Source organism: Nelumbo lutea, chromosome 5 (assembly GCF_056320005.1).
Source record: "Nelumbo lutea isolate HS-2025 chromosome 5, American lotus-T2T, whole genome shotgun sequence".
NCBI classification, from domain to species: domain Eukaryota; kingdom Viridiplantae; phylum Streptophyta; class Magnoliopsida; order Proteales; family Nelumbonaceae; genus Nelumbo; species Nelumbo lutea.
In genome coordinates, this window is record NC_142688.1 from 85,589,281 (window position 1) to 85,600,475 (window position 11,195).

The window sequence follows — 11,195 nt, forward strand, 5'->3', positions numbered from 1 at the left end:
GAATCGTCTGCATATTATGACAAATATTTATATGAGATTTGAGAAAGGAGAACTGGATAAGAGATGTTGTCGGTTGAGAGAGAAAAAGAAGGAAGAAAAGAAAGGAGAAAGGAAAAAAAGAAAAGAAGAGAAAGGAAAGGAAGGAGGGAAGAGGAAGAAGGAAGAGGAGGATGATTCGACACTCACTGGTAATGATAATGGCGACGACAAGGCAGTGGCAACAGATGATCTCAGATCTCAGATCTAAGATCGATTTCTTTGCAACATCTGTAGTCTTCTTCTTTTCTCTCTCTTTGTGTTGGATCTCAAATATGAGTTCATGTCTCAGGTTGGATCTCAGATCTTAGTTCATGTGTTTCTCTCCTCTACAACTTTATACTGCGAATCGTTGTCTAAGTCAAACGAGTAGACGGTTCAACTGCCCGGGTCAGTGGTTTTCTGGCGAAGTCAACGGTTTTTGGCCCATGAACGAGTTAGGGATGAAACGGAACCAGTTGCTTGAATGGTTTCCAGGTCAAACGGTCCGACCGTACAGGTCAATAATGCAAGGATTTGGGATTATTAATTTTTAGTCAATATTTAGATAATTGATAAAGAAAATTAGATAACACTCAAAGGACATTTGTGTCTTTTTACAATATAACTTAACAATTGATTAACAGCTAATTAACAGCAGATATTGGATTATCATGTTTTAAAAATTCAAATATTGAATCGTCATATTTTAAAATTCAGGACCAAAGTGGCGCTACACCCAAATTACAGGGTACTGAATTAAAAGTTCGCGAATGTTGTGTGATGAAGAGCATGTAACTGTCATATTATGCTGGGATTGTCTGTGAAACATATCGTCTTCGAGTCTACTGCGTGATTTTACTCTCATTCACACAGGCCACAGGCCACAGCTATATCCTTCAGTTCGCTCGTCCTCGCACAGGATAGGATTACAGGAAATCATGTGGCGAATTCCATTGCTAATTAGACAGAATAAAATATAATTAGAAAAAAATAGGGGAGTGAATGGTGTGGTGCTGTTAGATAGAAGAATTACAAGGGAAAGTGCCAAAGTGGAAGAAAACAAGTGGGGAGTGACGACGCTGAGAGAGCCTGAGACGGGCAGGCTGGGAAACGGAAGACGGGGGGGGGGGGGGGGGGGTATTCCAACCCTAGAACTAGCTCTAGCAAGTAGCAGCGACGATCCCCAACTTTCTTGAACTGTACCGTTTACTGACACTGAAGGGAAGGATTTCGGTGCAATAAATTGCGGGCATTTTCAATATATATACCTCTAACCTTACCATCCAAATGCTTTGATAGGTAGAAATACGTAAAATGTTGTCTTGCGTTCGTCATACCATCATCACATGTTATCGTCTCGACTCTCGATTTACGAAATATAAACCAGGTTGAGAGTTTAATTACTAAAAAAATGAAGAAACAGGGGGTGAAAATATGAGATGCAAGTCATTATTCAAGAAAAAAAAAAACTGCATCCAGCATCCTTTAAGATCAGTCTGAGAAGAGAAGCAGAAACTAAAATAAAATCCTCAACCAGCCGTCTGACATATACTCTCACTCGTAAGAAAAACAAAGTCACTTGAGTTGAGACAACATTGTAATTTCCAACAAAAACTTCTGTAGCCTGTAGCTGTAGGGCACCTCTCCCGACACATTCTGAGGGCCATTCCAAAATGGAAGATTAATTATTAGACCTTTTTATCATAAAATACGCTAAGCTTTTTTAACCCCCATGAGTCCCCATGAGGTCATGACTATTTCTTTTAGTCTAAACAAGAGTAGTAACATCATCAACTAATTCTCAACAACCTCGATGAGAGTTTGCTCGTAATCGCTTGGAGCCACGAACCCATGGAGATTCATCACTGTTGCAGCTACATTGGCGAGCCCACCATCAGGAACATCCTTGCGGAATCTGACCCCAGGCAGCAGTCCAGGACCACCAATCGCTATTGGTACCTGCAAGTCATCATCATCCAAAGACATTAACATACTGAAACTTCTTCAGTAACAATTGACCTCTCCTATGAATTAAACCCCAATAACTCAACTCATACACCATCTCACTTCTGTGAACAGTCTAATTAGTAGGACAATCATTGCACATAGACCACAATACCCAGCCAAATTTCAAAGTAAATAACAAATCTTGACTCATCTCAACAGTTTCTGCTACCAGAAGAAAGATGAGCAGGTGCAGTTTCTGTGCTAAAGCCCAATCCACATTAAATACGGGAAAACCAAGCATAAGCAATACAATACAGTACTACTGATTAATAGGACAAGCCTCAATTCACACTAGCTTTATATGGGTGGGTATAGAGTGTCGCACACTAGCTTATATGGGTGAAATGCCAAGACAGATCAGAGTCAACTTACAGGTTGAAGAGTGTGAGAAGTGAGGATTTGAATCTTTCCACTCTTGTCAAGAAGAGGTTGCCCACGCTTGTCCCTTTTCACCATGTCCTCAGCATTCCCATGATCTGCTGTAACAACATAAATGCCACCCACTTGCTCTATCGCATCAAGGATCATCTGAAAACAAAGAGGTAGAGTTAAAATCAGTGAAAGTTGTTGGTGTGACCATACGTGTAACAAATTATGAAAATACAACATTTGAAAGAGAGTGGCCCTTCGTATAATCGACTAGAAGCTTCAACAGTGGTCACAATATTAGTTTCTTCAAGGTTAAAGAAGCAACAATATTGCAGTAGGACAAATCCATTTCCAAGTACCAATGCTCATTCTACTCTTTTTACATATTCTCTATTATAAACCCAATAAAAAAGCAGTAAAAAATGGAGCTCCCGCATCTCAGCACACCTCCATGCCCTCTCCCACTCTCGTAACAATCTAATAAAAAATAGCTATTGAATTGCTTAAATATATCAAATGATAAGAGTTTGGTCAATAAAAAGCATGACAAAGTTGATTGACCTTTTACTTGTCAATGTGCACAGTATGTCCTACCTGCTAATAAAATACATTTTCTTATTTTAGACTAATTAAATACCTTGACAGCTTCATCAGCGGCTTTGCAAGCCACGACTGTTGCCTCAATGTCTCCAGTATGCCCCACCATGTCACCATTAGGTAGGTTTACACGTACCTAAACAAAAGGGAGAGGATAAGAACAAATACAATAATAAGTGATCTATTTGGCACAACTCCTCTCCCCCAATAGCATATGATGTGTTCAAAATTACCTGGTGGAACTTGCCACTAAGAATTGCATCCCTTGCCTTCTCAGCAATCTCCAATGCCTTCATTTTTGGTTGGACATTGAACGTAATTCCACTGTCACTGGGAATTTCCACATACTCCTCCATTTCTTGATTAAAATACCCAGATCGATTCCCATTCCAGAAAAAAGTGACATGACCAAATTTCACAGTCTCACTGTGTAACAGAAGATATAGTGGCATTAGACTAAAAATAACAAGTCAACAACATAGCAAGAGAGCGAGCAAGCTAGAGAGCTAGCGAGAGAGAGAGAGAGAGAGAGAGAGAGAGAGAGAGAGAGATCCAATGTGTAAAAAGGCATCAAGTAACCTCTACCCAAATCAGCCTGCTTTTTTTGTACCACCTAGGCCTAATGCTCCCTGGAACCTAAACCAAACAAATGAGAATTTCCTGGTCCATGGACGCATGACTTAGTAGTCTATGATGACTAATTCACTGAATAAAATAACAGAGTTTGTCAGAACTTCCCCAACTCATGGACCTTACAAGTCAAGTAGTGAACCAATTGCAAGCCGAAGAAGAAAGGTCCATGACAATCAAATCAACATAAGCTCACACCTGGTTTCATCAAAATGAATTCTCTATTTTGTTTCTTTTTTTTTTTTTCAGGATCATTCCACCTTGCACAACATGCATCAACCAGTCCTATACTCAATTAAATATCTTAAAAAGATACGTCAGTTTTTTAACTGAAAATTTTAGTTTTTATAAGATCAACTATAAATAGTTTAATGCTGCATGTCTCTCAAGGGACATAGACTTTTTCTGTTTGAATGAAAAGACTCCCTCCATGAGTTTCTCTTTTGCTGTTTGATGCTTCCAGAAGGTGGACAATAAATACACTGACTTTGACCACGTGAACTGAAATATCCTATTCTTGTTATAGGTAAGAGCTTCTAATACCACAAAAGTCTTGTTGTACATGTTCAAGAGAACTAGACCACTCCTTTGGCTCAGTTCCTCTAACATCACATACAACCTAGTGTCCCATAATAGACCAAGACCCTCACGGCCTCACCCACCCAAGTGAGCCTGTCATTCCTTTGTATCTTTCTCCAGTTAACACGTACATTCAGAACCCCCAAAACCAAAATTCTATAATAGTCCCTACCATTATTTTCTCTCGCTTAGATTTTAATTTTCCTCCTAGACCTCATCCACTGCACAGATTGACAGACACCTCCGGAACACCCAAAAGTGGATGGTAGCCCTGTGGTGGTAAGTTTTTTCTCATTTAGTTTCCATTGCAACAATTAAGATAGTAAGCTCAAGAATAAAGAAAATATGTTTCCAACAGCAGAACTGGAGAAAGACAATCTAGTTAAAAGAACTACTCAAATTTTTATAGCTCCATATGTTTCCCTTAAGTTTATCATAAATTGGGTGGCCTTGGGTGGTCAGGCCGTAAGAATTGCAAGACAAGCTCTCATATCCAGATACAGGAAACAGGGTTACAACTTACAACTCTCTATTTCCTAAAACCCTGGATATGGATCCGGTAGGAGTATCCTATTGTTTATATAATGCTTTTATATATAGTCTTTAAAGAAAATTTCATTTTCTCGATACTAATGTCTTGAAAAATACCAGTTTATATATTTCCTAAATGTTAATTCTATCTAGATATGTCTGTGCAGTATCCAATGTCATATCAGGCCAATATCGTGTCTCATACTGGTAGCCAGGCATGTACAAAATGGCCCCCACTTCAAGAAGCTAACTAAAGCATCTACTTACAAAATTCGATGAGACTATCACCTGAAAGTTTTTATTCTTGGAAATTATATTTGAATAAGAACCACTATAACATGGTTTCATCTCACCTGCATGCAAAAGTCCGGACACCATTGTGCACCAAATATTCACCAGAGGTCCTCTCTATCTCTGGAGGAGAGACAAGGTAATGGGATGGAAGTTTTAACTCGCCATCATATTGAAGCATTCCTGCATAGCGGATCTTTGGAAACCGAACACGATCAAATTTATCAAAGTTTTCATACTCAAATGCCTTAGCAGGCATGACCATACGATCTGCACGGAAGTTAAATGTCACAACAGCATCACCATCCACAATTGGGCCCACAGCCTTCCCACTCTCGTCAACTATAACAAATGGAGGCAAGTATTGGTCACTGGCTTTGGGTTCCTCCCTCAACTTTTTGACAGCTACCAAGGCACTTCTAAACTTGTGCGGCGCTTCACCAAGAACCTGAGCATCCCATCCTCTTTTCACCACCCCCCAGTCATTCTGCAGAAAAGAAGCAACTAAAATTGTTTTGTTGACAAGCATGAATAATCAAGCTATGAATTTATACTGTGGTCATTCAACTGACCAACCCAGAACATCTAAAGCAGTAAATACCAAATAACAATATGATTAGTTGGTTTGACCATCCCATGAACTTCTATTATCTAGGATTACTTTCTCCACACTATTCCTGTTCTTAGAAAAATGTAACAAATTGGCAGGATATATCATCTATCCATGAAAAACAACATGCCCTCAACTGGAAGGACATCCAGGGTTTCTCCTGGATGGTGTCAGTTTTTTAGATTCTCAAACAACATCAAATATACTAACCCACCTCATAACGATCCATTGTGACATACATGCGACCCCCACCAGAGGCAATCTTTGCATCAATTCCTTTCTCTCGTAACTGTGCAAGATCATTCTCAAGAATCTCAACAAAGCCTATACTTGAACCATCAAGAACATCACGACCATCAGTGAGAATATGAACACGGATTCTCTTTGCACCGTTTTCGCTGGATCCTTTTAGAAGCAACTGTACCAAAAAAATGACAATTGTCATGGAAAGAGAACCTAGAACAGATGGCACCGACAAAGACTTCTACCACAAAACATACCTGCAGCTGATCAAGCCGGGAGTGGACACCCCCATCACTCAATAATCCGATGAGGTGCAATGTGCCAGATCCAAAACATTCCTTAATGTAATTAAAACCTTCTCCTTCATAGATTTTTCCTGAGGCAAGAGCAATGTCCACAAGTTTTGCACTGCATTTAGAATGAAATAAAAAATCAGTACTGGCAGTTCACTTGACAAATGATACCAATTCCAATAATATTTAAACCTATATGTGTCAGTATATGGGACCTATGCATCACATGGAGACTTCATAAAAAACAAATGGAAATATATCTAAATAAATCTAGACAAATATTTCATAAGTTAATAGTATGTTTCTAAATAACAATTTTACCAATTTGTCTGTCTAAAACAATATAGTTTTTTTTTTTCAACAGGTAAACAATGAGTGTAATTAAGATAGTAAACAATTCAGGCGATTTGATGGTGAAACATTCTATGTAGTTGTTTGCTTGTTTTTCCCTTTTAATTAATAGTTATTGAGGCATCTAGGCAATCTAGGTGACAGTGGAGTACCTAGTCACAAATTTGCAAATAAAAAAAACATAAATTCTAGGTTTTTTTTAAGGCAATTCTAGGTTAATTCCCCGATTTTACATACCGGTCAACAAGTATAAATTGAAAAAAAAAATGGCAATGCTCTTTACTAATAACATTATATTTCTGCAAATTGCATCAGAAACAAAATATAGTTTAATTTTAACAGTTCAAACACAACAGTACAAAATACTGAGTAATTAATACAGCAATCTTTTATCAATAACTGGAATTTTCATCAAGAGATTAAAAGAGAATTACAAAGTGTACAGAAAACAATTGGATATAAAAACAGCTTATCTCCAATACCCTACAACTGAGCCCAAAACATTTATTTCCTCTTAACCCCTTTTTTCCATAGAGTCGGCCATGTTGTTAGCCGTCCTTTGCAGCCATTGAATTTTAATATGCATGGCCCTGGTTACCTATTTAAACTTTTTGAACTCAATTCTGTATATCCACAAATCAAAGAGCCAGCAATTGCATGTCAAAAGATAAGCAAGCAGTCTAAGTTTTAAACTAGTATAAAAATTAAGAGAGAGTAACAAGTAGAGAAAAAGAATGAGGCAAAGCCGTTCCTCTATCTAATGAAAGAGAGAAAGAGAGATTGTAGAAAAAAGAAGACAAGTTTTATCATTCTCTTCTTAAATAATGTACATAACATTTTTTTCTGATAAGTGGTAATAACAACATAAAATATGATAGATTAACACAATAGTGAGAACAATGTAGATAATAATACATGTTTTTCCTTCTACAAAAACTGCCTTGCAATTTTTGTCACCTAAAGCATGTGCCTTATTTCCTATGTGGATGCTTAGTCACATAGACATGTCCCTTTTTGTACAAGTAGCACTTGAAAATAACAAATAGCTAACCTAGTTACCTAAGAAGAACAACCACATGTATCCAACCAACTCAACCGAGTTTCAGAAAACGGAATATCATAAGACAGGTGGGAAAAAAAAAGATAAGATTGTTCAATTCTAGAAGTACCCATTTCTAATGATTTCACTATAAGAAATAGTAGCACAACAACAATTAGTCAAAATAGACTTGGTAAAAGGCAAGCACCCTCTGAAGACAGTTTCCAAATGCATATAGAAAGAATGATGCCATTTTAATGGGAAACGGGAAAGCTAGTCTTAAAGGTCATGATGCAAAGCCAACTGTTTTACCCAAACACAAAATGGACAAGGTGTCAGGCAGGGAATTTTACTAGAAATTGAATTTTTCCAATATAGACAAATGATCCATTTTAATGTATATTTGAAACAAAGACCAGTCCATATCATCCAAGTCACTCACGCAAACCTTCTGACATGCTGCATTCATTCGTTGAAAGGGGTTCTAATGCATGTTTTGGATGGTATAGATGCCAGAGAGACTGACCAAAATGACCAGCCCGGAATTTGAAACATACCTCAAGCAACTATAAAACATTGGTCATGAAACAGAACAATACCCAAAAAAAGCAAAAGGAAATAGAAAGAGGGCCTTTGGCACCAAAGCCATGGATGTTTTGGATGGTATAGATGCCAGAGAGACTGACCAAAATGACCAGCCCGGAATTTGAAACATACCTCAAGCAACTATAAAACATTGGTCATGAAACAGAACAATACCCAAAAGAAGCAAAAGGAAATAGAAAGAGGGCCTTTGGCACTAAAGCCATGGATGTTCTACTCTAAACTAAGATTTTAATTGGTTGAAACATTCTTTTTATAAATCACGTGATTTTTCATCAATTTTTTATAAATCACATGTTAACTCAACATTTCAAAAAAATAAAAACACAAGTATTCCCTCTCAATTATCACCATTAGGCTACCTCTTCTAAAATCAGTGTTGTCTGATACTCTGACTCATTTGGTGACATGGGCAAATAAATATCATAAATGAAGTATTTTATTTGTAAGTCAGCTTCAAAGTTAACTCCTTAACAATATCATATTAAAAACAATTCAAAGTAGAAAAATTTACCCTTGGGCATAAATCCGCCCAGCACCAAGTGCATTATGACCAACCTCACTGTTACCCATGTCATCCTCAGTTGGAAGCCCTACTGCTGTACCATGAGCCCTCACCAACCTCCAATTTTCCGGTGCACCCTTCAAAGAAGAAAAATGACTAATTATTCCATTGTCTGACTGGCAAAATGCACAAAACATTCTGAAATGGCAGAACCGATTTCAATAATCCTAGCTTAAAAATGACAAAAGACGATGTTTCTGAGATTTTTGTTGTTTTTTCTTTATATGGAAAGGAAGCATATATGGGGAATTATATTGTACTGCAAAAATAGCAATTTGCAATCATGGGATACAAGAATAACATAGGCAATCCACCTACGGGAAGATCAAATTCTATAATGATGGAAGGCACCTATCCAGTACTCAATGATAGTTTTTTTCCTCACAAACACTAAAACACATCCAGAAGAGAAAGGATGGCTCAAATATAAATTTTTACAACCGTGCAGCTCAAACAAACTTACAAAAAATTGATTAGACAATGAAAATCAGTAAAATGAACTATGCAAACCATCTAAAGTATGAAACGATTCCAAATTACTGAACAAATGTAAATAAGAATCACAGAATGTGAAAGCATAAGAGTGGAGAAGCCGATCAAGTACTGTATTAAATCAGAATTAAAAACGCATAAAATGCAACCCATTAACAACGATACGAAAAGGCGGAAAAAGAACGAAAGCCCAACAAGGAAGGAGATATTAAAAGCTACTGAAAGGAAAATCTTTTTTTTTCTTCTATTGTTTCTGGTTTTACCTTTTTGAGAGAATCCATTGTGGGGGTTTCAGCGACATGGATGCAGTTATACTTATCAGGATTGGCTTCGCCCCATCCATCCAAGACGACCACGGCTACAGCCTTCCCCTTGGGGAGCTTCGGGTGATCCGCCAATTTCCATGAAAAATCAGAGCTACCCATCTCACTAACAAATCAAAAACCAAAAAATTCCAACTTCAGATTAAAAAAAAAAAAAAAAAAGAAACCTAGATCTTGGATGCAACCGAGATCACAATTCAACAAACTGAAATGAATCCGAAGACCAATCAACCAAAAAAGAAGAAAAGAAATCGCGCACCTTGTATGCCAGTAAGGGTGATTAAGCAAAGGGAGATTTGTTTTCGGGAGAGGAGAGCAAGAAAGAACGGTTTGGGAATTTGATGGGAGGAGATGTATATATAATTGTTGAGATTAGGGCAGTCAGAGAAAGAGAGAGGGAGAGAGTCCTAAAAGGTGGAGCGAAAACGATGGACGGGTGTATGATTCGGCCTCCAGTTTTTCTGTTCAGAAAATACACGTATTCATTTTACGAGGGAAGTGATTTGGGCACACCTCTTTCATCCTTCACGAAAACACCCTTATTGAAATGTTAAAAAGACCAAACATTGGTACCACAACGTAGATCTAATCATCTAACTTCTGTTTCAAGGTTTAAGGGTGATTGCGTTTGGACGCGGCATAGAACGTCATCGATTTAGTCACGTAGAACTTTGAGTGGACCGTTATAACGCCCACTAGGTACTCTTTAATATTGAACTTCATCAAAACTTTGAGTGGGAATTGAGTCCGTCCTACCTAACTTAGACCAAAACCATTTAATGGACTGTTTTGATCCAAGAAATAAATACAATATTTTATCTCTATCTTTCTTCTATGAATTAGGGAAAATCAAATTGAAAGATTTTATACTATACTAGTAATTTGTTGTATGTAACAACGGTTTTGGTTTTTGATCAGTTCGGTTTTTCGGTTTTATATATATATATATATATATATATATATATTATACAAATATATGTATGATATTATATTATAAATTATAAATGATATATAATATATTATAAATATTTTAAAAATATATAATATATTTATAAATAGATTATTATAAATATAATATAAGTATATATTTATATATAATGAATATATATTTATATATAATATATAGAGAATATGTGACATATATTAAAAATATATATAAAATATACATATAAATATATATACCAGTCGGCTCAGTTAACCACCGGTTTTTTGTAGGTTAATTGAAAAGCGAACCGGTCGTTCAGTCTTTCAAAAATTCCAAACTGAAACTGAACTGATCGGTTTGATTAACCGCATTTTGTGGTTCATTTTTCTCGGTTCGGTTTGGTTTTTTGGTTTTTCATGGACACCCCTAGTCAGTTCTAAAACATGAGTTTTATATTGTTAAGTTATTGGATATAAATTTAATTAGTAGAATTTGTTGGTAAAAAATAAAAATACTTGAAGTATAGGATTTAATGAGAGAGAATCTGAATTAACAATTAAAATATAATATTTAATGAATGGGAATGGAATGAAGTGAAAAGTAATAGTTCAAATTAGATTTTATGACATGGTAGTTATAGAGAGACCAAATTCAAAATCGTGGGTGTTTTAGTTAAGGATTTAATGAGAACAAATGGGAGTTAATCCCTTAAGGAGAGGGTGTTAAACA

General features: G+C 36.6%; 1 protein-coding gene across 1 annotated transcript; it reads right to left on the bottom strand.

Annotated features, from left to right (window-relative positions):
• Positions 1-1,515: 1,515 nt before the first annotated feature.
• Positions 1,516-10,068, bottom strand: LOC148853247 (2,3-bisphosphoglycerate-independent phosphoglycerate mutase). Its single transcript, XM_088944594.1, has 10 exons — positions 9,801-10,068; positions 9,482-9,647; positions 8,676-8,803; positions 6,133-6,283; positions 5,847-6,050; positions 5,085-5,509; positions 3,225-3,417; positions 3,032-3,127; positions 2,398-2,553; positions 1,516-1,977 (listed from the first exon to the last, which is right to left on the bottom strand). The coding sequence occupies exons 2-10, from the start codon at positions 9,641-9,643 to the stop codon at positions 1,813-1,815; spliced, it is 1,680 nt and encodes a 559-aa protein (XP_088800720.1). The 5' UTR covers positions 9,644-9,647; positions 9,801-10,068; the 3' UTR covers positions 1,516-1,812.
• Between the last annotated feature and the right edge of the window lie 1,127 nt (positions 10,069-11,195).

Bases quoted from the DNA above. Each gene is read 5' to 3' on its own strand.
- LOC148853247 (XM_088944594.1), bottom strand. From the start codon at position 9,643: ATGGGTAGCTCTGATTTTTCATGGAAATTGGCGGATCACCCGAAGCTC. The intron at 8,804-9,481 runs GTAAAACCAGAA...TCTTCTTTGAAG, and splicing joins CAATGGATTCTCTCAAAAAG to GGTGCACCGGAAAATTGGAG. The intron at 6,051-6,132 runs GTATGTTTTGTG...TTTTTGGTACAG, and splicing joins CCCGGCTTGATCAGCTGCAG to TTGCTTCTAAAAGGATCCAG.